The sequence below is a fragment of the Sciurus vulgaris genome, assembly GCF_902686455.1.
Source record: "Sciurus vulgaris genome assembly, chromosome: 3".
Lineage (NCBI taxonomy): Eukaryota > Metazoa > Chordata > Mammalia > Rodentia > Sciuridae > Sciurus > Sciurus vulgaris.
In genome coordinates, this window is record NC_136463.1 from 170,165,002 (window position 1) to 170,192,103 (window position 27,102).

At 39.5% G+C, this 27,102-nt stretch overlaps 2 protein-coding genes across 6 annotated transcripts in view; one reads left to right on the forward strand and one right to left on the reverse strand.

Moving 5' to 3' along the window:
* Positions 1-7,904, forward strand: part of VIL1 (villin 1) — a 24,768-nt gene extending 16,864 nt beyond the window's left edge. The window contains exons 19-20 of the mRNA XM_079135190.1: positions 845-985; positions 5,833-7,904. Coding sequence (XP_078991316.1) covers positions 845-985; positions 5,833-5,946 — 255 coding nt within the window. The 3' untranslated portion in view covers positions 5,947-7,904. The remainder of the gene's footprint in view (positions 1-844; positions 986-5,832) is intronic.
* Positions 6,792-27,102, reverse strand: part of USP37 (ubiquitin specific peptidase 37) — an 88,192-nt gene continuing 67,881 nt past the window's right edge. For all 5 annotated transcript variants that reach the window (XM_079135189.1, XM_079135188.1, XM_079135185.1 and 2 more), the window contains 6 exons: positions 22,437-22,603; positions 19,864-19,924; positions 14,369-14,484; positions 12,851-12,920; positions 12,143-12,281; positions 6,792-11,597 (listed from right to left, as the gene is read on the reverse strand). In XM_079135189.1, coding sequence (XP_078991315.1) covers positions 11,510-11,597; positions 12,143-12,281; positions 12,851-12,920; positions 14,369-14,484; positions 19,864-19,924; positions 22,437-22,603 — 641 coding nt within the window. In that variant the 3' untranslated portion in view covers positions 6,792-11,509. The remainder of the gene's footprint in view (positions 11,598-12,142; positions 12,282-12,850; positions 12,921-14,368; positions 14,485-19,863; positions 19,925-22,436; positions 22,604-27,102) is intronic.

The window sequence follows — 27,102 nt, forward strand, 5'->3', positions numbered from 1 at the left end:
ATAGGAGTCTGAGTGATGGGGTGGGTAGCATACCAAAATGCAGAATTCAAAGCCTCACTCCCAAGTAGTATTATGCATGGACACCGGGGTGGCACCCTGGAATCTATATGTTTTAGGTAAAGGACACAGAGGCATTTGATGTAATTAGCTCATGGGTGGCACGTGGAGAAATAATGACATCAATGGACACCGTTATCCCTGGGATCATGTCTCCAAGTGCAAGTCCTTCATCTCTAAAGAGAAATGTATTATCTATAGGCTTGGGATATGGGAATAGGAAGTTAAAGCCTTTCCTCTGATAAGCTCACAGGCCCACAAGGAAATAAGACAGAGCTAACTCTGCAGAAATACAAAGAACCCAGGAGCGATTTCACAAGCACATTGTGGTCATTGACAAATGGCACTCATGGCTCCTTTACCCATAGGCTGGGAACCCCGTGGCACTCAACAAACCCTTCTTGGTGGACTGACGTGCAGATTAGAAAGGATAGCTGGGCCAAGGCTAAGTGAATTTATGGACAACAATTTCTCAACAGATAAGAGAAATTGGTCATAAGTGTCCAGGGTTGATCTCAAACTCTGGGGGAAAGCCATGGAGAAGTTAGTAAGCCATTGAACCAAAGAGTCATCTAATACCAATGACTTTGTGAGATACAGACCACTAAGCTCTCAGCTCCTGGGTCCAATCTGTATGTTGTATTCCTGTGTGTGTGTTGGGATGGGGTGGATCATGGAAAGTTTCTTGACGGGGGTGCCCTAGAGTCAATGCTGACTTCAGAGAGGAAGGCAGCCTGGGAGGGGGCCGCAAGCCAGCTAAAGAAACCAATGTCCCTTCCTTCTCTAGGAGATCACAAGCCCCAAACTGGATGTGTTCAATGCCAACACCAGCCTCAGTTCTGGACCTTTGCCCATCTTTCCCCTGGAGCAGCTGGTGAACAAGCCTGTGGAGGAGCTTCCAGAGGGTGTGGACCCCAGCAGGAAGGAGGTGGGTCTGGATCTCCCATAGGGACCAAGAACATACGGCTCTTCTATTTGCTGGACAGCTTAATTGACCCTACATTGGGTTCTGCAGCGGACTCAGTTCTGGGGATGCCCTAGTGACAAGGCAGACCTGGTTCCACCCCCCTGCCAGCTTACATCCCAGGGGGACAGAGATCAGAGAAGCCTGATCACACCACTCATTTCAGCGAATAAGTCCAGGTGCTAGCCAGAGCGTTAGGAAAAGGAGCTTGGTTTATTCAGTGGTTTCCTTCCGAAAGGCAGACAGGAATGAATTACCAAGAAAGAAAGTTTTTCCTAGAGAAGGAACGCAAGTGTGAAGCCCAGAGGCAGGAGTCAGCACGGAGTTGGGGAGGGACAGCTGGCTGAATTCAAGTGCCTTCCAACCCACATCAAGGGCTGTACTGTCCATCCTGAAAGCAGAGAGGTCATCGTGGTCGAAGCAGTGGCAGTCGGACTTAAGAGTTTTGAAAGATCACTCTAGCTGCCCAGTGAGCACACTAGGAGGTGGTGAAAGCACCAGAAGGGGATGTGTTAGCAGATGCGTAGAGAGCATGTTGCTCCTAAGAGGAGGTGGGAGCCTAGCGGAGGTGAAAAAGATGTTCAGAGAAGTCTTTAGGAGGAAATGACCGATCAGGAGTGTCACACAGAAAACCCTGGCAGGAAGCATGGTTCACATGAGGGGAAAGTAGAGCTGGAAGAACTTGTCAAAGTCGTATTTCTCAGATCATTCCCACTTCATGAGACCCACAATGGACTGGAAATCTTGCTCAGGTGTTTTGAGAGGAGATGAAATGTGCTGTAAGAAGCTATCCAAAAGTCTTGCAAATGAATCAAGGCATCTTCAGAAGACAGATGCCCAAATTCTCCCAGAACATCAAAGCTGATGAGGGGTGTGTGTATTGTTCCAGAGTGTTATTTCTGCTGTCTACCTGGAGGACAGGCATGTGTTCCCTTCTGAATCCTCCCACCTGTGAGGTGGCTGGAAAGCTAGGAGGCCTTCGTGCCCTCCCTGGAGGATTGAGATGTTCCCAGTATGAGTGACAAGCTTAGTGCAGCCCCTGTACGTAGAAAGTACTCCACAAGTGAAAGTTGTATTAACACTGCCTGTTTTATATCTAAGAAAGCTAAGATCCAGAGAGAGGAAGTGACAAGCCTAAGGTTAACTAGAACGTTGCAAAGCCAGAGCAAAAACCGGGACTTCTGGGTGCCCCAGTTACTATCATGTGAGGATGCATAAAAGAAGTACTTTCAGAGGGAAGGGCAACCAATGTCAGGGAACAGAGGATGACAGGAGGCTGGAATGGGTTCCTGATGTTGAATGGAGCAGGCAGAATTAAGACAGTCCACATAGACTGGGGATACAGCTCAGTTGGCAGAGTGCTTGCCTCACATGCATAAGGCCCCAGGTTCAATCCCCAGCATGACAAAAGAAAAAAAAGTCCACATGGCAGAGGCAAAGAGGACTCTGATTTTTTAATTTAAAAATTAGTTGTCCAGCAGGGTGTGGCGGCACACACCTGTAAATCCAGCAACTTGGGAGGATGAGGCAGGAGGATCCCAGGTTTGAGGAGACTATGGGCAACCTAGTGAGACATTGTCTCACAAAAAAAGGGCAACGAGTGGGGAGGGGTGTTTGTGGTATGGCTCAGTAGTAGAGTGTTCCTGGGTTCAATAATAAAATCAGGAGTCTGTAGCTGGTTTTTTTTCCCCAATACTGGGGGTTGAACCCAGGCACTCTACCACCAAGCTACATCTTCACCCCCTTTTATTTCAGTGAGACAGGGTCTTGCTAAATCGCCCAGGTTGGCCTCAAATTTGCAATCCCCAAGTAGCTGGCATTACAGATGTGCATTGCTGTGCCAAGTTGTTGATTTTTTTTTTTCTAAAATCATGGAAATACACACACACACACACACACACACACACACACACACACATTTTTTTTTGTACTAGGAATTGAAACCAAGGGAACTTAACCACTGAGCCACATCCCCAGCCCTTTTTTGCATTTTATTTAGAGACAGGATTTAAGTTGCTGAGGCTGGCTTTGAACTTGCCATCTTCCTGAGCTGCTGGGATTACAGGTGTGCACCACTGTGCTCAGCTATTTTTTATTTTGAGACAGGGTCTCACCAAGTTACTTAGGGCCTCGCTGAGTTGCTGAGGCTGACTTCGAACTCATGATCCTCTTATCTCATCTCAGCCTCCCAGATTGCTGGGATTACAGGCATGTGCCACCCTGGCAGCATACATTCTTGTAGAACTGAGAGTTCAATGCCACGTGGGGAAGTAGGAGAAGTTTTCAGGTCTCTCTTCCTGCTCCAAACACAGGTGAGCCAGTGACAAGAGAGGGTGGCAGGTCTGGCTGCAGGCAGTAGCAAGAAGGTAATCTAAGTGTTGACTCTGACGAGTAAACCTTAGGGAGGCGGATGTGGGCGTGGGTGAGGCTGGCAATCAGCTGGCAGGCCTGCAGAGTTCAAGAGCATGAAAGATATAAGTCCATTGGGATGGGCAATCCCTGCTATCAGGGGCAAGGGGAGGTTAGAGTCCAGCAGTCTTGACAGAGCTGAGGAGCCAGCCTGGCTGGGCCAGAGAGGGCATAGTGGAGCCATTTGTAGAGACGGCTAGGAGGAACCTGAGGTTGGGCAGCTCTTTCCCACCCACCAATACCCAAAATGCTCATACACTCTATCTTACAAAGCAAAGTGCTCCACTGCCCTGCCTGGGGATGGGAGGCAAGTCTAATGATAGGTTAGAGAACTGAGTGTCCGATGCGCCTGCGCTTGAAATCTGCCTGCAGATGTTCACCAAGAAGTTGGGCAATGCAGGGCTCTCTGGGGGCCAGTAAAATGTCTCTCAAGGCAACTCCAATGTTGCAGAGTAGCCCGAGATGTAAAGGAGACCCACTATGCTCATCCCTGCCCTGTTCAACTCTCCGTGCCTAGTGGGGCATGAATGAAGGCTGAAAGTTACTGTTTTATAGCAAGTTTATAACTTAAATTGTGCCCAGAGGGCAGTTGGCTACCTTACATAATATCACAACAGTATCTTCTTAGAGCTGGGACCAAAGGTCCTTTTAGTCAACTCCTGGCTGAAGATACCTGAGGCCCAGACAGGTAGAGAGTCCCAGCTAACAGTCAAAAAGCAAAATTGTGCTATCTAGTCTTCTGGATCATTCACAGGATGACAGGAGCTGGTACAATATTTTGCTTTCTAGTTTTCAAAATAGGTAGGTAAAATCTGGCTCTGAATTTGTTCTTTGGCTTTCCTGGCTTCTCCTCTTAGAATCTCCATTCTACTTTCTGAGGCCACCCTCCCAGCCTCTCTAAGCAAAACCCATTCCTACAAAATATTCTGGCTGCTACATTGAGCGTGGAATATAAGACTGATGAGATTTAATGTGCTGCCTTTTAGCCAGGAACAAAACTGAAGGTCAGGAAGGATGAGGCTATCTGTAATGGTAAAATTCCAGTCAACTGCAAACACTATGGTACACTTGCAGGTCAAGGATGACAAAGTGACCCTCACAGTATACCTGAAACCACTCCAGGCAGGAGTCAAAGTGGCACAGTGAAGGTGAACTGGTTGACCTTGACTTTCTGGAGTGTTAGCTTGAGCACCTGAAAACAGGAACACAGTCACCCCTCAGTATCTGCAGCGAATTTGTTTCAGGATTCCTCATGATATCAAACTCCAGGGATGCCCGAGTCCCATATAAAATGGCATCATATTTGCATATAACCTGCATACATCCACCTGCATACTTCAAAGTATAAGTAGCAAACTACATAAAATACCTAAGACAATGTAAATGTTATGTAAACAGTTGTTACACTGTATTGTTTAAAGAACAAGAAAAAAGTCTATACACAATCCTTTTTTTTGGGGGGTGGCGGGTACTATGGATTGAACCCAGGGCCTCATACAGCCTAGGCAATCACTCTACTGATGAACTAGGTTAGCCTGGACCTGTGATCCTCCTGCCTCAGCCTTCCAAGTAGCTTGGATAGGCATATGCCACCGTACCTAGCTAAACACACAATTTCATCCTCCCATCCCAAACACTTTCAATCCTTGGTTGGTTGAAGCCGTGCATGCAACACAGGGCTGACTATATTTAAATCTGTCTCAGTGTCTTTGTAAGTGCCATATGTACATATGTAGGACAGTTGCTTCTTCTGTCCCTTAGGGCCAAAACAGGCCCTACTTCCTGTAGACCTGATCTGCTACCTTGGTTTCAAGCAAGATAGGCCCAGAAGACCCTTCCTGAGAAAAATGGGATCTTATGGTAGCAACAGACTTTCACATAGCCATACTGAGGCAGATGCCCATATAGGGTTCATTAGTTTATTTTGTGGGCCAGGTTGGTTTCATTGTTTGATAGGTGCAGGTAGATGAACCAAACTAGATACTTCGTTGTTATTTTTTTTTTTTTTTCCCTTCAAAGTCCTTTTCTATGCAATATTTTCATATTCATAAAAGCCAGGGAAAATTGACTTTTAATAAAATTTCTCCCATTTTATAGAAAAGAAAGCTAAGATCTGGAAAGAACTTTAAAAAAACCTTAAGTTAAATGTCCTAATACTTATTTTCAGGCTAATGTGAATTTGACCCTCTCAGAAAGATAAGGAGCTCAATTACTGTTACCATTCTTTCATGTTGTAAGTTCAGGGATCCTCTGAACCCCCAAATGCCACCCTACTGCTCCGCAGGCTCTCATGACATTGCATGCTTTTGTTCTTCATTTGACTCATATGCCACACCTATATGACTCATCTGAGCAAACCCTGGAAGACTATGACCTTTGCCTTCTGGCCCCTCCTCTCCTAGGAACACCTGTCGATTGAAGATTTCACTAAGGCCTTGGGGATGACGCCAGCTGCCTTCTCTGCCCTGCCTCGATGGAAGCAGCAAAACCTCAAGAAAGAAAAAGGACTATTTTGAGAAACCAGAGTAGTTGCTGAAAACAGCACACTACCCTGCTTGTGAGGCTTCCTTTTGTCATTAATAGTGGTTTTAGTCCTACGCCAACGGAAACTGCCATATGAGCAGCAGTGTGGCAATGTCACTTTTGTTTTGTAACCTATTCATTCCTTTAGAAAGATGCCACCTCCCCAAGGAGCCTGTGATTCGACAAAGGTGGTCAGACTATCTCTATCCCAGGGCATTTTACCACTTTTAATCTTGTTCTAGAACTTTCCTTCCACAGAAGAGCATCCAAACACTCCATGAAACATGGGAATTCTTGTGGCACTGCCACAGGTGTTTCTCTAGCATGACTCACTTTTATCTGCAGCAGGTAGGCTGAAGCTTCTTGCAGTTTTATCTCTTTCCCACAGCAGTGACTTCTTTTCACATACTGTCCTCACTGCCTCACTCAGGCTGTAGTTAAAGGCCCTTGCTTCTATTAAGGAGAGCCGAATGGCCTAGGAGAGTGCCCTCTTGCGGGTTTCACAACACTGACTGGCACCCAGTGAGAGCAGCACACACACTGGGTCTAGGAAAGAAATGCAAATGATATTTCACCACCTGCTGGTACTCTAATAAAGCAAAGGAAAGGCTTGGTTAAGCCAGTGCTATGAATTGTTAGCCAGAAGCCTCTGCAGAGCTTCTGAGGTTCCTTGGATAAAAAGCACAGGAATTCAGTGGTGACTATGGCCAAGCTTTGCATTACTGCATGAAGTCCAAGTCGGAAAGCCAACAGAAGACGATTTCCCACAATTTCAAATTAGTTATTAAAAGTGTCTGCAAAAAATGTGCCCTTTTTAGAAATAACAGTCAAACCAACAGAAGGTTAATAAAGGCTTTAATTTCACACACAAAAAAAACTCTATGTATAATTTAAAAAGGAAACAAAAACAAGGAAAAACCGTAAAGGATACAGAGGAACAGTTCTGCTAAAACACAGATAAAGTGCTGCTCCATACAAAACAACATGAGAATCAGAATCAAGTCACTCAGAACACAATGAAAAAACCCACCTCACAAATAATGTGGCCAAAGCTGCCAGCAAACCTGGGAGTGGCTCCATTAGGCAAAGCATAGGAACCTCACTTCTGTTTTCCTCTCCCTAAGCATAAAGAGTGTGTTTGTTTGCTTTTTGTGGTGCTAGGGATTGATCCCAGAGCCTGTGCATGCGATGCTTGCAAGCAAGCGTGTTACCAAGCGAGCCATATCCCCAGGCCTCCCTAAGCATAAGGAAACACCTACAATAGGCCAAGGAAGGTGGGGAGGGACAGAAACACTCAAGGAGGGAGACCTGCGGTGAGAGCTGTGCACACCCACAGGCAGGCTCCTGCTTTGCCCACTGTTTTGGAAATAGACTAGTTCAGTTGACTGCTCTTCTTCGTTCTGGCATTTGATCTACAAACTTGCATCCCGAGCCAGACTCCCATTTCCTCTCTGCTGATGCCAGTGGACATAACTATACTTCAAACCTCTGTACTTTAAGAAAAGTCCAATGTCACTAAAATCAAATGCTTATTCATACTGGCACACTTTGATCGACCTCAGACACACAGCATATGTGCAAAGGAAACAACTTACTAATTGTGTATAAACATAACAAAAGTGACTGCCTGAAGCCCAGTAATCAAAGCATGCCGTAAGGGAGTCAATGATTGGGGTGACACACAGCAAAGTAATTGTCACAAAACTCTCAAGGCCTAACAAACTATAGTTTCCCAATAAAATACACATATTTTTCAGATGTTAATAAGACATACCAAGAGAGACAAAATTAGAAGTTTTAAGTAATACATTAGAAATATGTTAGAGGGCAGAAATATTTTTGTTTGGGTACACACTCGCTAGAGTGTTACTTGGTATAAAGCAAGATGAGAAGGAAAGAACACATCCGTTTAATGGGATGCTTTTTATGACTTGCATCTGGTGCTAGGTTGCTGATTTTTCTAAAAATCTCCCTACATATTCAGATCCACATCTCCTTGAGACTGAGCTGTTTCCCTGATTTAAAGCAGAAATCCACCTCAGGGGGCCAAGTAAATCAAAGGGGGAAAAAAAGGTTGGCTAACTAAGCATCCACTGCAGTCATTTCAGAGGACAGAGGAGGAGGAAAACATTTTCTTTCATATCCTCTTTTCAGCAGAACACAAATGAGTTTCCAAACTACCTTTTTTTCTCTTTAATTTAGGGGTCTTCAGATGAATTTCATTATACGACTCTCTGTAGCCGCATGTGTGTGGTTACATATCAGTAACTGCAGTATGAAAGGATAAATTCATAGATTATGTTGTAGAGGTTTTAAAATCTTAAAGCTTTTCTTTCAGAAGAATTTTACACTTGATCAAGAAGAAAATAATGTTTAATATTTGCATCTGGAGTTAATTGTTCTGTAAGTATCACTGCACACTTCTTAAAATGTAAACACATTTACATTTATCATATTTGCTACTAAGCTATTTAAGTTAGGCCTGGATTTAACAAACCATAGCAAGTAAAGAAACAGCTTTTGGAATCAAAATATAAATAGAAGACCAACTCATGAATTTGCTTCTTATTCTACTTCGCTGAGGCAAAATTTATGAGTGTGTACAAACATATAAATAGATCCCTACGAAACAAGAGTCTACCTTCTCAAAATCTAAATTATAATCTAGATTACTAAATGGGTAACAGCATTTAGTCACATGCAACTTTCTGGTTCTCCATAATATAAGGGGATAAAAAGTTTAAATTTTTATTTACTTTTCCCTTCCAAAAAATTTCAACTAAGATCAAAAGGTTATGTCCAGAACTGACTACTATCAAATTCCAATTCAATGTCATTTAAAGTATATAACTACACATTTGGCATTTTCAATAGGAAGGTTAATTAGTTATTGTGCAGACTGCCTGGAACTGTCCCTATCTAATTTGTCCCTTCCTGGCCCCAACATGCTAACTGCCCCGTCCCTTGACTCAGTTTAAACTGATAACACTGTGCAAAAAGTAATATATTATCTATTTATAATTTTAAAATATATACAGCCAGTTCAAAAACAAAACAAAAACTGACAACTACCACCCCCCACCTAACATAGTGGAGCTCAAGTCTCCATTTGTAGTCAAATGAACAAGTTAAAGGAGTGAAGGGAGAGGGGAAGGCTGACATGGCCACAACCCCAGAAAGAGTGTAAAATCCAAGTCCCAAATTTGCAAGTATGAGCAGCGAGAGAACTCATGTACTCTAATATCCTATTTTCAACTAACAAGTCCTGCCCAAGACATGAAGCTCAAACCAAATCAGGATTCTGTGCTAAGCACACTTCTAAACCATAAACACATGCAAGGCGTGAAAGCAATTCAAATCGGGCTGCTGGTGAAGCAATCTAGGCTCATGGCATTACTTCCATTTTCCTCTGTGTCTTAACACAGACCTCATTTCAAATCATTCCCAATCAATCATTTTAACAGTTCAAAGCCCTCATATGCAGAGACAGGGAAGAGATAACCACCTAAAGAATTTGATCACTTCATTCACTTATAAGAAAACAATCTTCAGTCAGAACAAAATGAGGCTCCTGGTAGACGTAATACAAAATCTGAAAAGCGAGTTTTTAAAACAAATATTCTCCTGTGCTCTAATCTCCTGCATATCATACCACTACCATTTGGGAACATTCACACCAATATTGTGTGTTGGTAGATGGCAGGAGGGAAAGCATTTATCAGTAGTTAAGCAAAAGTGCTGAGGCCATTTACAATTCAAAGATCGAAACTTCTACAATATGTGACTATGTCAGAACACCCAAGTTTTAAGAGGAGGGTTGGAGTTTGCCAAAGGCAATCTTCCAGGAAAGAGGTTGTGTTTTCTGTGGTGACAGATCTTGACATATTTTCTCCCCCTGATAACCTGATGTGGTTTTCTCCCGAAGAACTGAAGGGTAATCCCTTCAGTTATAATAAAAGCAAGAAAAAAACAGGAAAGAAAATAACAAGAAGGTTTAATTTTGCAATTCTTAACTGTGCAATCCTAATGACATTTGGGCTTGCAGAATTACACCCTCAAACTCATTCTTTATTAATAAGCTGCTTAACCAAGCTGGTTTTGTTAAGTTACTAATATAGCACTTGATACTGTCTCCCCATCACCCTCACAGCACCTAAAAAGATATATTGTGCACTTTTGTCATTTGTTAGTTCTTGAGATTACCTAAATCAGTCACATTTTAATTCTCACCCTGTTTTACGGGCAAAGTCAGACAGCAAATGATTAGATGCTCCAGCTTTGCCCCACAGCCCCCATACTTCATTTCACATTTGCAGCAGGGCTTTTAGCTTTAGTGGTCCAGAGTCTAAGCTGTTACATAGCAGCACATCTTCTGCCCTCCCTGTCTGGGTAGCAGAGATGCTTGTGTTTTTCCTTCTCCCTAAGCATTTCCGCTGGGGAGTCTAGTTGGAGTAATATTATCTTTCCACCTTTTAAAGTTTTGATTACAACCCTTTAGGGTCATTCTGCTGCATGGAAGAATGATACAGAAGAAAATAAATATTCTTGTTTCATCATCACAACAATATAGGGGAATATGATGAACAAACTGTACGAAGGAATCTCTCTAGAGCAAATGTGACATGTACAATGAATACCAAATGTCGGACCATAACACATTCTAAAGCACCAACAATCTATTTCTTGGGAGCTGCACATAAACAGCAAAGGCAGGGCAGATTCGTAAAATTTAAAGAATGAAAAAGCTCCTCAAGTCAGGTGACAGAAATGTCTCCTGTGAGAATAAACTGTCATTAGTGTAACACGGAGAGCTGGCTTTCCAGTGAACTTTACTCATAAGAAACACACATGAAAGGTCACAGACTTGAGTGAAGCTACTCAAGGAACATAAAAGCAAAAAGCCAACTGGTATGTGTATCTTCACATGTTTCTCAGGTGAATAGGCTGACACGTTCCTTTCTCTCCAGACTGCTGTGCTATTAATTTTGAGCAGGTATATTCTCTGGTGGCTCATCCTTTTTTTTTTTTGTTCCTTTTCTTTTTTGGTACTGGGGATTGAACCCAGGGGTGTCCTTCCACTGAGCTATATGCACAGCCCTTTTTATTTTGAGTTGCCCAGGCTGGCTTTGGACTTGCGATCCTCCTGACTCAGCCTCCCAAATTGCTGGGATTACAGGTGTGGCCACCGTGTCCAGCTTCATCCTAACTCTTTAAGGCTCCATTCATTCTGCGTGCACGTGTGTGTGTGTATATATATATTTATGTATACATTTATACATACACACGTATTTACAACATGTATTCCTAAGACAAAAGGAAGTGCCACTCTTGTGGGAGAAAAAGAGGAATCAGCTACAGATGAGAACAAGGTTTCCATAAAATAGTCAGCATGGAGCATTCTGCGGCTAACTACAATTTTGTCTTTTGGTTTGGCCCTGAGCTGTTTGTTGCTCCCACATCAAGTAGAATTCCAAATTCTCCTCAGGCAGAGAAAAGGTGTGGAAGGTCGCTGTGAGGCAAAATGCAGTGCACACTGCCAACCTAGGAGTCTGCTCCTCACGAGGCCTGACGGGCAGTCTTCCCCGCTTCCACGCCAAGTGCCTGAGAGTTCTTTTCTGTTTCCAGCAGCTCATCAAAGATCTCCCTTAAAATAAAACAAAAAATAAAACAGGGGGCTCAGTGAACAGAATCAAAGAGTACACAGGAGAAAAAATAACAGGAAATGGATACTGACAAAGCCTACACAATCCCATTTTGTGTTGGAATTTTATTAACTAAGCAGCCCACTTGTTTCATCACCATCTTAACCCACTGGGTGCTAATACTGGAGAATAGGAGAAACCTGCAAGAGTCTTTAGCTTTAATAAAAATGCTATATAGTTCCCATTCATATAAATCAGGTTTTCTAGCTGGTAAAACTGAAAGACCAAAAAGGTTTCGGATAGGACACAGTTTAAAGTTCATAAAACAGTTTAAAGTTCCAAGCCTAGATACTACTATATGATGAATAAGTAGTCTGAGTACAGAGAAAATACTTTGCACTTAAAAGGAAATATCAAGAGATGAGTACTAAGCAAAGATAACAAAAGTAAAACATTGTCAACCAATCAAGTGATAGGAACATTTTATTCTCAAAGGAAGAGTCTGGATAATTTTTTGCCTATTACTTCGGGTCTGGCAGTTTCTTACTTGTGCATGTAAAAGAAGATGTAGCCACTCCGATCCCGATCACTCTGCACAGCAGCCTCTTGGATTTTAGATACCTCCAGGTCATTATAAGTAAACCATGCCTGCTTCTTAATGTCATACACATCACTAATATAATGACCTGAAACAAATAAAATCTTAAAATCGAGATTTTATTGTAAAACAAAACAAAATTTTTCTCAGTTCAGGAAATTTGAGAAACAGTCATCTCTTCTACTTCATCCTCAACAATGTTTCTAAAAGCTATTTAAAAAACAAACAGAGAAAGAAGTAAGGGACTTTTTTTTTTTTTTTTTTTGTACTGGGGATTGAACCCAGGGGCATTTAACCACTGAGCAACATCCGCACATCCCCAGTCCTTTTTATTTTTTATTTTGAGACAGGGTCTCACTAAATTGCTTAGGGCCTCACTAAGTTGCTGAGGCTGGCCTTGAACTTATGTTTCTCCTGCCTTGGCCTTGTGAGTTACTGGGATTACAGGTGTGCACCACCATGCCTGGCACAACTTAATAAATATATTTCACTCAGGGGAATTTAAGTCACTTGTGAATAGAAAAACTGAAGCAGATACACCATCCACAATGTAAGATCAAAGTTTTCCTTGAAGCATTCAACTTACACCTCACAAAACTAGGCAAAGAGCAAAATAGTAAGGGGTAAATGCTAGCTAAAATCAAGATGTCTATTTACCTGAAGAAGACGTGCTACCAATGTGACTGACAACACTGATGAGCCGATAGGAATGAGGGAGATTTCCTGTCTGAAAAACAGAAGTGGGGGTGATTTTTCATTTGAGTAAAACCAAAACACTGAATTTGAATTTATTATCGAAGTTGACAGAGCTAAGATGCAGTGCATGGTGTAGTCAGACTGGTTATGCTCTTCATACCCTTTGGTATAAGAACCCACTCCCAACTAAGAATTTATTCAAATAAAATAATTCAAAAGAAGAAAAGAGTATTTGTGTCAAATTAGTCAGTGAAAAGTTGGGACTAACAATATACCCAATAATAGCAGACTGGCTAATAGTATATCAATTCAATACAGTATTATTCAGTTATACAAAAAAATTGTAGACCAGCAACATGTTAACTTGGTTTTCAACCCTAAGAACGCACATAATAACTACAGCCCTACACAAAGTTATGTTAACAGGAATTGGACAATGGAATGAAAAAAAAAAAAAATTGCTGTCTTGCTGTAGGGATTATGGGCAAACGTTTACATTTTAAATAGCACTGTAAGGTAGAACACTGGGAAGGAGCAGTTATATGTAAATCAAAAACCATTAAAATGTTCATAAATTTTTATTCAGTAATTTACTTCAGGATAAATCTTTACTAATACAATAACATTTTTAAAGCATATGTGGATGTGGGGATGACAAAAGAATATGGCAAAATGCTAACAGTAATTGTGTTAGGATAGTGGGATTCTGAGTAATTAAAATTTGGGGGCAAAGGTTAATTAAAACAAATTTTTAGTTGTAGATGGACACAATGCCTTCAATTTATTTATTTATTTATTTATTTTTATGTGGTGCTGAGGATGGAACCCAGAGCCTCATATGGGCTAGGCAGGCACATTACCACTGAGCCACAACCCCAGCCCCAAAAGTTAATTATTTAAGGAAAGAGACCAACAGACTCCAGTTGACATCACTAATTCAATAGTTTTCACTATTTAACTATAAAGATAATATAGTTACTTGGTGAATTTAAACATAATTTAATATACATATACCTTTATTCATACCATAATCATTAGGTTCTTGAGTCTTTTTTTTTTTTTGGTACTGGGGATTGAAACCAGAGGTGCTCAACCACTGAGCCATATCCTCAGCCCTTTGTATATTTTATTTAGAGACAGGCTTTTGGTAAGTTGCTTAAGGCCTTGCTAAGTTGCTGAGGCTGGCTTTGAACTTGTGATCCGACTGCCTCCTAAGCCACTGGGATTACAGATGTGCACCACCACACCCAGTTCATAATCATGTTCTTATCTAAGATGCACATAAGATGGTCAGGATATATTTGTTTTGTTCTGAATTTTGTGTAAGTAATAAAATGCAAACATGAGAAAAAGAAGACTATTTGATGGTTGCTAAAAGGGCAGAAATGAACCTGTGGTTGAGGCTAAAAGTGTGGTCTTAGAAAATAGAGAACAGAAGTAACACAACCGGACCAATTCTACTCAGGGATAAAATATTACCTCAGCATTTCTTTTTAGTTCCTCAGCTTCAGCTTCTGTGTACTCCATATCAAAAATATCTTCATTTCCAGAGTCTTCATCTGAGCCCAATGCATCCAGGAAAGAGTTGTTAAACTCTGAAGAACAGAAAGACAAAATGACTTTTTTGGTGGTATTGTTCAGAATTGAACTTAGGGATGATGTAAACTGAGCTATATCCTCAGCTTTTTGTATTTTTTATTTTGAGACAGTCTAAGTTGCCCAGGATGGCCTTGAATTTGTATTCCTTCCGTCTCAGTCTCTTGGGTAGTTGGGATATAGTTGTGTGCTACTGTGCCCCACAAGACAGAAGTCTTATAAAAGTTCTTAGAATAGAATTAAGAGAGATGATTTGGGTCAGGCATGGTGGCACATGCCTATAATCCCAGTAGGTTGGGAGGCTGAGACAGGAGGATTACAAATTTAAAGTCAGCCTTAGCAAATTAGCAAGGCCCTTAGCAACTCAGTGAGACCGTGTCTCTAATAAAATTTTTAAAAACTAAAAAAAATTTTAAAAATTGGAAGATAAAATGCCTGAGGTACACATTTTATCATTCCAGTAAAACACAAAACATTATTAAAGTTCAACTTCATTCAGTCCATTCTTGGGTATAATACTGCAGACACACGTATCTGTAAAAGAAATGTTCCTTTTTCTTTTGAATATATTTATATGATAAAGGGAATTAACCCTCATAAGAAAATAGTAAACCTGAAAGAGTATATAATTTTACAAATAATCTAAGTTTACTAGTTCTATATCATAAAAACTGTTAAGATTTGAAGTACTTGGTGTACATTATAGGTGGCAATAACAAATATGAATTATTCTTATAGAAAGAGCAATATCTTTCTCTCTCCTTCTTGTCTTCTCTCTTTTGTGGTACTGGGAATTGAACCCAGAGATGTTCTACCATTGAGCTATTCCCCCAAGCTATTCCCTTTATTACTCTGAGATAGATTCTTGCTAAGTTGCCAATGCTGGCCTCCACCCTGCAATCCTCCTGCCTCAGCCTCCTATTATGTGGGATTACAGACCTGCACCACTGCACATGGCTTCTTCTTTTTTTCTTTAATACACATCTTCACTGGCAGAATCCATCTTCATTAATGATTTTATTTTTAAATTTTTATTATTTTTTTGGTGGCAGATGGACACAATACCTTTATTTTATTTAGTTGAGGATTGAACCAGGTGCCTCACAAGTGCTAAGCAAGTGAGCCACAACTGTAGCCTCTAATTTTAAATAAAGAATCCCAGGAGTGTTTGTCCATAAATGGCTAATTTCTTTAAAATATAACTGACATCACTAAAATCACAGCAGAAAGTTGAACACTTAAGAATGGGAAGAACTGGAAAAGAGAACACAGCCTCGAAATTCCAGAACCTGAAAATACATGGGTGATTGACTCTGTAGTCCTAAGAAAGCCAAAACCATATTTCAGCCAGCAAGAGAATAGCTGAGAACCAATCCAATTTACATCACTGAATATTCAAAAGAAAGAAGACGTGGAAGTACCAGGTACTTCTGAAATCGGAGGCTAAGGAGAGGAGACAATAAAGATTGAGTGAAAACTGTTTGAGAAACAAACTCGTAAATCTACCTCCCGCAACTTCATATTGCTGCACAATGACAAAGTCTAGACCTTTATTCTGTGGAGAGGGTAAAAGAGTCTTTAGATGGCAGGATGTGGCGCACAGGTGAGGTCATGAGTGCCACACTGAACATAGAGGAGTACTGACAGTTTGCATGGTGAATAATGAGTACAAAGACTCCCACTCTATCACTTTATATTTGACTCCCAAAGTTACCTTGGCTCTGAGTCACCTCTTTCATCTTTAGGCAAAGGCAAGAGATTGGAAAAATCTTTATATAGCTATGCATGGTGGTACATGCCTGTAATCCCAGTGACTTGGGAGGATGAGGCAGGAGGACTGCAAGTTCAAAGCCAGCTTGAGCAACTTAGTAAGACCCTACATTTCAAAATAAAAGATAAAAAAGGAATGGGGAGCTGGGGTTGTGGCTCAGTGGTAGAGTGCCTGCCTAGCATGTGTGAGGCACTGGGTTGAATTCTCCTCAGCACCACACAGAAAAATAAATAAATAAAATAAAGTTATTATGTCCAGATACAACTACAAATATTAAAAAAAAAAAAAAAAAAAGGACTGGGATGTGGTTCAGTGGGTAAGCACCACTGAGTTCAATCCCTGTTTAAATAAGAATTAATGTAAGAATTTGACTAGTTTAAGAGAAAGGTTTAAAATACTAACATCATCTCCCCAAGTCTCACCCTATAAAACTCAGAGTTAAGAAGTCCTATCTATTCATGTGCTTAGAGATTCCAATTGCTTTTTTAGTCTTCTATTATAATCAGGAGCTGACAGTAAAGGATTACTGGATATATGAAGAAATCATCTAATAAAGAATATAAAGACAATAGCTGGGCACAGTGGTGGACACTTGTAATCCCAGAGGCTCAGAAGGCTAAGGCAGGAGGATCTCAAGTTCAAAGCTAGCCTCAGCAAAAGCAGGGTGCTAAGCAACCCAGTGAGATCCTGTCTCTAAATAAAATACAAAATAGGGCTGGGGATGTGGCTCAATGGCGAATGCCTGAGTTTAATCTGTGGTACCCACCAAAAAAAAAGGAAACAGAAAAACATGAGACAGAGCGATCTGAAGGAAAGACAATCTACTCAGGGAGAAGAAAATTTCAAACAAATTATATATAATATCCTCAGAGAATTCAGATGTTATGACTCCTATGAAACAAAGAAGGTATTTTAAAAAAAAGAACATTTACAAAAATAGCTCTTAAAAATTATAGAGATGACTTAGTAGAAATAAAAAACACAGCAGAAGATTTGAAGTAGGAGACAAGGTTGGAGAAACTTCCCAGAGTATAGCAAAATGACAAAAAGATTGAAACTTAGAAGAGATGAGGCAATTAAGAGGTTTAGCCGCTGGGCAAGGTGGTGTATGCCTATAATCCCAGCAGCTCAGGAGGCTGAAAGCAGGAAGATTTTGAGTTCAAAGCCAGCCAGCAACTTAGCAAGGCACTAAGCAAACTCAGTGAGACCCTGTCTCTAAATATATTAAAAAAAAAAAAAAAGAACTGGGGATGTGACTCAGTGGTATAGCACTTGCCTCAAATGTGTGTGGGGCACTGGGTTTGATCCTCAGCACCACATAAATAAATAAAAATAAAGGTATTGTGTCCATCTACAACTAAAACAAAAAAAAAATTAGAAAATAAAAGGGCTGAGGATGTGGTTCAGTGGTTAAGTGTCCCCGGGTTCAATACTCAGTACAAAAAAAAAAAATCTTGCTTTGCAAAGTTTCAACCTCTCTCTCTCTCAAAAAAAAAAAAAAAAAAAAACAAAAACAACTTTTGGGCTGGGGATGTGGCTCAGTGGTAGAGCACTTGCCTAGCATGTGTGAGGCACTGGGTTCGATTCTCAGCACCACTTATACATAAATGAATAAAATAAAGGTCTAGCAACATCTTTAAAAAATATTTTAAAAAGAACACAAGAACACAAGTTTGTAGATTAAAAGGATTACTAGGCACCCACAAAATGATGAAATAGGTTCACAAGATACATTATTGTGAACCTTCATCAAAATGGGAAAAAAAGAGAAGGGCTGGATGTAGTTCAGTGGAAGAGTGCTTGCCTAGTGTACGAGAGGCCCCGGGTTTGATCACCAGCATGACAAAAAGAGAAAAAAGAAAAATGAAAGAAATAGAAGGTCCTACAAGTTTCCAGAGCAAACAAGGTCACATCAAGATAAAGAAAGGCTTATGTCTTTTCATACAGCAATTCTTCAAACAAGACTTCTGTCATTTCCCAGTGGTATGAAGGCAGGGGGAAGAATGCTTCCATGATGACTGCAAATTAGGAATTCTATATTCAGCCAAACGATCATATAGGGGAAGAATAAAACTTGTAAGGATTCCAAAATATTTAAGCTATGCCCTCTTTCTCCTTTTCTCCTTTTTTTTGGGTGGTGGTAGGATTTAAAACCAGGGTTTCATGCATACTTGGTATGTGCTCTACTACTGAGCTATACTCCCAGCCCCGCATTTCTGCTTGATTTTGAGACAGGGTCTTTTTAATTTGCCCAGGCTGGCTTTGGACTTATGATTAGATGAGGCCGCCCTAGTAGGTAGTTGGGGTTATAGGCATGGGATAAATGCCTTCTTTCTTAAGAAAACTATTGGAGGATGTTTTCCATTAACACAAGAAGACCAAGAATATGGAAGAATGAGGAAATAAGAAATTCAAACAATGGAGCATCACAGGGAATTCCCAGGAGAATGGTTATGAAGATCTTAGTATCTGTGCATACATGTAGGGGCAACCAGTCCAGATGGGAGTGATGTGACTTGAGACAGCTGTCACTTATACCAGTGTACTATCTTTTTAACCTGAAGACAGAATGTCTAGGTGAGTCTCGCTGGGATCTTTATTTGTAACTGTCTCAACCAAGTGTTGGTGAAATCCTTACTCTCACCTTCATACCTCCTTGATTAGATCAGACAGAAACATTTATTTCATACTACTGAAGTGTTCAACTTTGATCTATTTTTTGGGTGGGGGTGGTATTGAGAATTGAACTCAGGGGCACTTGGCCACTGAGCCACATCACCAGTCCTATTTTACATTTTATTTAGAGACAGGATCTCACTGAGTTGTTTGGCGCCTGGCTTTGACTGAGGCTGGCTTTGAACTCGAGATCCTCCTGCCTTAGCCTCACAAGCTGCTGGGATTACAGGCCTGTGCCACCGCGCCCAGCTCAATTTTGATCTACTTGAGAGCTAGAGAATGACCATAGTGATTTTAGAAATGGAAAACAGGGAGTGAATCTAATTTCTGTGACTACATCTCTCTATGGGCTTCCAGTACTTTGCCTACATGTTAGTTTTGCCAAATGCCATGACTATGTGAACCTTTTGCTACAGAAGACTTGCTCAGGACCGCCCACTGATTCAGAGGGAGCTCCTGAAGATTTACGAGAAAACTGAAGTCATATTACATTCTCCTAGGAATCTTTTCTTTGTGTGTGTGTATACAGTATTGGGGATTGAATGCAGGGCCTCGTGCATGCTAGGCAAGTGCTCTACCACTGAGCTACACTCCAGCCCTTTCCTAGCAGTGGAAACATTATTAGTCTTTCATTAAACAGAGATTATTCTTGCTATTTGAACTTTTAAAATAAAAAAAATATGTTGTTTAGGAATAAGGTTATAGATAATAAAAATCATTTTTTAAAAAGCAAGCTAAAGGTGAATATAAGTGTTAGAATAGTGATTTCCTCTGAGAGGAAAGGAAAGGGAGAGATATATAGGTAACTTTGAAAGCTCTACTTCAGTACCTGGAAGGGCTAACATTTGTTATTCTTAACACATTTTATATGCTCTTATATGTGATATATTTTACTATTTATAAAAATGTAATTTTAAAATGATGTCCACACCTTGAAGACTTAACTCTGTAGCTCTTTTGAGGTCATCATCTTCCTTCTGTTCCCAAGCCTCCTAAAGGGGCAAGAACAAAAAATAATGTATTTAAAGAGGTATTTATTAGACATATTTAATGAGGATAAATTTCTCTGGAAGTATGGCTAATAATGCTTTTAGTAACCTCATGGATATTTGGAATGTGACATTTTGAGAGATGTGAAAAGAAGTCCTTTACTTATTCCAACACTGCTCTCTTAAAACAGTTAAGGGTTTGTTTTGTTTTGTTTTGTTTTAAATGGTATTCCTTCTTGTCAGTGACATTAGGCTTGCCAATGGAAAAAAAAACATTCAGTGTGACACTACGATGTGCTTTTCTTTCTTATGTGAGTAAAATGCCTAGCATACAGTAGATACTTAGCAAATGGCTGTCTTTTATTTCCTCAGATTTACAGCATCTGCCAATTTCCATGGTATATAAGTACTCCCACTACAGCCAATTTTAAGCTACCCACATGACACTGAATGCAGAGTTGGAAAGAGGAGGGCACACTGGCTCATATGAGCTAGTGATGAGCCACCACTAGCACACCACTAACCCTACTTGTGGCACCAAGATGAACAATATTTCCATAAGATGCTATATATAATTTCTATTTTTATTCTTGCTCAACTAGATAGATGCTTGGAAACAATATTACATGAACATTTTTTTCTTTTTGCTTTTGGTACCAGGGATTAAACACAGAAGCACTTTATCACTGAGCCACATCTTTTTTATATTTTTCTAAAGGCAGAGTCTGGCTAAGTTGTTGAGGCTGCCTTTGAACTTGTGATCCTCCACCTCAGCCTCCCGAGTCTTTGGGATTACAGGTGTGCACCACTGCTCCAGATCATGTTATTTTTCTGATACAGCTGGGACTTTCTTAAGAAAGAAATAGTACCTCAAGGGTTGGGGATGTAGCTTAACAGTAGAACAGGGCAAAGCCTGGGGTTTCACTCCCAGTATTGCAAAAATAAGTAAAAAATAAATAAATGAATAATAAAAAATGGTGTCTCTGATACCTCCTGAAAATGTCTCAAACTACAGGACTATGTATTCATAAAAGAAATAGGAAAATGTTGAGTATAAAAATTTTCCCTCCTCATTTTCAGGGAAAAGATAATTTAAAAATGATGCATGGCTGGGCACAGTGGCACATGCCTGTAATTCCAGTGGCTTGGGAGGTCGAGGGCTTAAGAAACTCACTGGGCCCCTGTGTCTAAATAAAAATAAAAAGGGCCGGGGATGTGGCTCAGTGGTTAAGTGCCTGGGTTCAATCCCCATTATTAAAAAAAAAAAAAAAGAAATGACTAAAGAAAAATATATAATGTTATTTGAGTTTATACTTATAAAATTTTATGTATTTTATATTTCTTTTCAGAATAAGTCTATTCTGAAACCAACAAGTAAAAAGACTCTAGTTATTAACAGAATGATACAAATGTACTAAACTAGACACTTCACCTTATAACCCTATTCTTACATTTGAGAAAAACAGGCCATTTTTAACTGGGTTGGCTGACAGGAAAAAAGAAAATGGGGATTTGCTTATGTTTTCCTTTTACTGCACTATAAGGAACTTCCACTGAGAAATTAGACCTTGGCAAGGTTTTTTTTTGTTTTGTTTTGTTTTTTAAAATTCCTTCTTCTTTCTACATTTTTGGTGTTTTACATTAGAAGTAATGTTTCCAAGGGAATGGAGATGTAGTTTAGTGGCAGAGTATTTGCCTAATAAGAACCCTGGGTTAGATCCCCAGTACCACAAGAAAAACAAACCAAAAAATCTAAACAAAAACAGAAATGTAAAAATTGCAGAACAGATTACTACATAAAGCAAAGAACAGATAAATGTTCTATTATCAAAATCTGAAAATTAGATTTCAGGTAATATATCTGAGAATTTTATGTTCAAATAATTCATAGAATGCTGGGTGTAGTGACATGTTTATAATCCAAGCTACTCAGGAGGCTGAGGCAGGAGAGTTTGAGGCAACTTAGGGAGACCCTTTCTCAAAAACAAGACAGAAATGGTTGGGAATGTAGCTCAGTGATAGAGTGCTTATCTAGCAAGCACAAGGTCCTGGGGAGGGAAGGTGGAAGAAAAAAGGAAAAAAAAAAAAAAAATCACAGGAAGATTCATATTGTGAAAATAACCAGAACAAATAAACTGTTTTAAAACACTAATGATAAAATCATGGTAGTATACTTGCTGTTTCCATATCTTGCAAAATAAGGTTAGAGTGGGAATAATTCCTAACATCCCATTTTGCTTTAGCATGAAAATGAACTACAGTATGGAACATAACTGACAGTACGTTCTGTTGCAATTGGATTTTCAAAATAGGAAAGTTTACTAACATATGTTTCAAACTCAAAGCAAGCCCCAAATAAGATTTTTTTTTTTTTTTTTTGTGGACCAATAACAATGTATATATATTACCTGGAACAATGCCTAACGGTAATTAATCAATGCCTGCTATTTTTATTATTATTGTATTTCTTGGGAAATACAGGTATAGAGAAAGTAGCAATAGAAAAATCTCTTACTTGTTCTTGAAGGCTCTGAGCTAATGCTTGCTGAAGTTCTTGTTCTTCCCTTTCACGCTCCATATCATACTGCTGGAGCCAGTCAACCTCTCCCTGAGAGCCTTCTGGAGTTTTGTTTTCTTTATTCTCATCACAGTCTTTTGTGATCTCAGTAAAACTGGCAGGATCTGAGGAAGCAGAACATAACATTATTTTGGAAAATTCTCTCTAGAGAATGGACACTTCTAGACTAGAGTGACATCTACTGTTCAGGGAGTAATACACCCTACCCCTATGCTTCATCTAAAACTTGTTTGGACATACAATTCTATCTCACGATACTACATCTACATAAGGGTTTCTTAACCTCAGGACTACTGACAATTTTAGGGGTGTGGAAGAGTCTATCTTGTGCACTATAGGATTTTAGCAGTATCCCTTGTCTCTGCCTGCTAGGTGCTGGTAGTATTCATCTTCTCCAGTTGTGACAACCAAAAATGAAAGGTATTTGTCAAATGTCCCCTGAGGGGAAAAAGTGCCCTTGGTTGAGACCACTGGTTTACAGCAATGGTTATGAAACTTAACTGATCATTAAAAGCACACTAAGGTTAAGGATAGGGAAAAACAAATATCCATATTCACAGGTCATAGTATCATATGACCAAGTACTAAAAATAAAGTACCATTTAGAGCAAGGGGAATAATAATTAGGTAGGCTAAGTGCTGGGGGTGTGGCTCAGTGGCGGAGCATTTGCCTAGCAATGCACAAGGCCCTGGACTTGATCCCTAGTACTGGGGGGCTGGGGGGCGGGGGAAGCATTAGGCTAAAATGATTAAACTATTACTGAGATGTTCCCATTTATTACACTATAGGTCAACTGAATGTGTTTCCACATTAATAATCAAGCAGGAGCTGAGAGAGTTGCTCAGTGGTAGAGCACATGTACATATAAAGTCCTGGGATTCAATTCTCAGCTTCAAGAAGAAAAAAATTAAACAAGCCTTGTATTTCTTTACAATTTTTAATAGAGATAAGAGTGGGAAAGAAGAGGACTCTTAAAATATATACATATCAAATATTTAAAAAGTAAAAATTTCTCAGCCTCACAAGTTAATGAAATTCTTTAAAAAAATTTTTTTTAGTTGTACATGGACACAATACCTTTGTTGTTTTATTTATTTGTTTATTTTTATGTGGTGCTGAGGATTGAACCCAGTGCCTCAGATGTGCAAGGCAAGTGAGCTACAACCCCAGTCCTGCAATTCTTATAAAAAGAATTTAATTGGTCAATAAGAATTACCTTTATTTATTTAGTGGCACTTGGGATTAAACCGCAGGATGCTCTATCACTGAGCTACATTATAACCCTACTTACTCATTTACCATCCTGAGGATTGACCCCAGGAGCATTCTATCACCTTCATCCCAACCCTTCTTTTACTTTTTTGAGGAAGGGTCTCACCAATTTGCCAAAGCTGGCCTTGAACTTGTGATCCTGGTGCCTCAGCCTCCCCAGTAACTGGGATTACAAGGTGTGTGCCACTGTGCCCAGCTATACAATCATTCTATGTGACTATTTATTAGTTAGTATATGCTCTTTATCTGCCCAAATACTGCATTTAATATTTTTCTGTTGCATAGATAACTATGAAGCTTACAGCATCTTTATTTTCATAATCACATCAAGTTATTTTGAATTGTACTAAACTGCTGAGTGAACACTTACCATAAATGAATGCTGAATATTCAGTGGAGGAGGAAAAGAAATTCAGAATTTATGAGGTACTAATGTCCCAATTGTTTCTTTTTTCCCTTTTTGGTACTAGGGATCGAACCCAGGGGCACTTAACTACTGAGTCACATCCCCAACTCTTTTTATTTTGTGATAGAGTCTTGCTAAATTGCTGAGGGCCTCACTAAGTTGCTGAGGCTGACCTCGAACTTGTGTTCCTCCTGCCTCAGTCTCTAAAGTTGATGGCATTACAGCTGTGTGCCACCACAACAGGCTCCAATTGTTTCTTAAAACACAATTACATTTATTGTTGCTTGTATTCTTGATAATTGCCATTCTGACTGGGGTGAGATGAAATCTTAGAGTAGTTTTGATTTGCATTTCTCTAATTTCTAAAGATGTTGAACATTTTTTCATATATTTATTGATTGACTGCATTTCTTCTGTGAAGTGTTTGTTCAGTTCTTTAGCCCATTATGTTGATTGGGTTATTTGGTTTTTTGGTGTTAAGTTTTTAAAGTTCTTTATATATCCTGGAGATTAATGCTCTATCTGAGGTGCATGTGGTAAAGATTTTCTCTTTCTGCAGGCTCTCTCTTCACATTATTATTTCCTTCACTGAGAAGCTTTTTGGTTTGAATCCATCCCATTTATTGATTCTTGATTTTACTTCTTGCCAAGAATACAAGCAATAATAAATGTTGGTGAGAATGTGGGAAAAAAGGTACATTCATACATCACTGGTGGGAATACAAATTGGTGCAACCATTGTGGAAAGTGGTATGGAGATGCCTCAGAAAACTTGGAATGGAACCACCATTTGATCTAACTATCCCACTCCTCAGTTTATACCCAAAGGACTTAAAATCAGTATATTATAGTGCTGCAGTCCACCAATGTTTATAGCAGTTCAACTCAGAATACTAAACTATGGAATTAACCTAGGTGTCCACCAATAGATGAATGGATAAAGAAAATGTGATATACGTATACAATGGAATATTACTCAGCCTTAAATAAGAATGAAATTATGGCATTTGCCGGTAAATGGATGGAGCTGGAAAATAAGCTAAGCCAAATAAACCAGTCCCCAAAAAATCAAAGGCCAAATGTTCTCTTTGATACATGGATGCTAATTCACAATAGAGGGACGGGCTAGGAAAGGTGAGTTACTTTAGGTAAAGGGGAGTGAACAAAGGGGAGGGGGAATGAGGGTGGGGCAGATAGTAGAATGAAATCAGACATTATTGTCCTATGTACATATACAATTATACAACTGGTGGGATTCTACATATGTACAACCCGAAGAACGAGAAATTATGCTCCATCTATGTACAATGTAATAAAGTGCATTTTATTGTCATGTATAAATAGAATAAAAAATTTAAAAAAACACCAATTACATTATAGCTAATATTCATTAAAAAATAATTATATTGGAAATAATTTCTTCCTTTCTTCCATTATTGGAGGAACAGGCTTTCCAAAGCCTAGATGGTCTGGCCTGTCCCTATGGTCTTTGCTTACTGGACTGGGAATGATATTTGAGTCAACTAATCAGGTCTCCTCTAGAAATGTGAAATTGAGACATACAAAGTTAGGTGATGATAAGTATTTCACAGTGGAAGAAAGATCTGAGGGCTGAGGTTGCTATATTAGATTATAAAATGAGCATAACTATTTATATCCAAACATTTTTTTAAAAAGGTGACAATGATTTTTCTTAACCAATAATTTTCAGGACTCAATATACCAATGTACCCCAGGCAATCCTGAATTATACTGTGATATATGTGAAAGGAGATAAAGTGTCCTTTGAGATGCAAAATTCTATATATTTGTCAGTAGCATGAGATTATCAGACAAGCACAGAAACTACTACAGGGACAAATATGGCTATGGATTAACAATCCACCTTTAAGAAACATACAGGGGCTGGGGCTGCGGCTCAGTGGTAGAGTACTTGCCTAGCATGTGTGAGGCACTGGGTTTAATTCTCAGCACCTTATATAAATAAAGGTCCATCAACAACTAAAATAATAATAATAATAAAAGAATGCTGCAAGTGAGTATTCTTAAAAAAAAATACAATGTAGGGCTGGGGTTGTGGCTAAGCGGTACAGTGCTTGCAATAGCATGTGTGAGGCACTCAGTTCGATTCTTGGCACCACAGAAATACATAAAATAAAGATTTAAAAAAAAAAAAAGAAATAAAAGACTCAATTCCAGGAAGCCTTAAAAAAAAAAAAAGGAGAAACTTATATAATGTATAAAAAGGGATCCATGTGCTAAATACTCAACAGTCTTAAACTGAATATATCATTTGCTTCACCCCTACCCCAAATAAAACCTGCTCCTTTTCCTATGTTGTGTATTTCAGTTAATCAGATCATTGTCCACAGTTTTTTTTTTTTCCCTGTAAAGATAGAAACCTAAGGGTTATTTTTGACTTCTCCCTCATTTATTCCTCAGCTCAGATAAATCATTATTTTCTAACTATCCCTTAAATCCATCAACTTTTTTTTCTAAGCCCAAATCTTGGTCTACAGCACCATTAACCATTTGCTTGGACCTTTGCAAATAACTTCCTAACAGGTCTTACAGGATTGCTCTGGCTCTTCCTAATTTATGTGTTACACCATGGGCAGAATAATCTTTTTTTTTTTTTTTTAAATCAATCTTCACAAATACTTGTTTGCTTAAAATATCCAGTAACTCCCTAATGCTTTTAAAATAAGAGCCTAACTCCTTAACTGCTTGGCTCTCCAGTCTTACCTTCTGCTTCTTCCCTTCAGCACTATGCTCCAGTCATGCAGATCATTCTGAACTTTTTTTTAGGTCCACTAACTTGCCTGGCTTTTCTCCTGAGACTCTGCACACACTATTCCCTCTGGCGTGTGTCTGGAGACTATGAAACCTTACTCAGCTAGTCTTCTGCCCCTCTTCAAGTGATT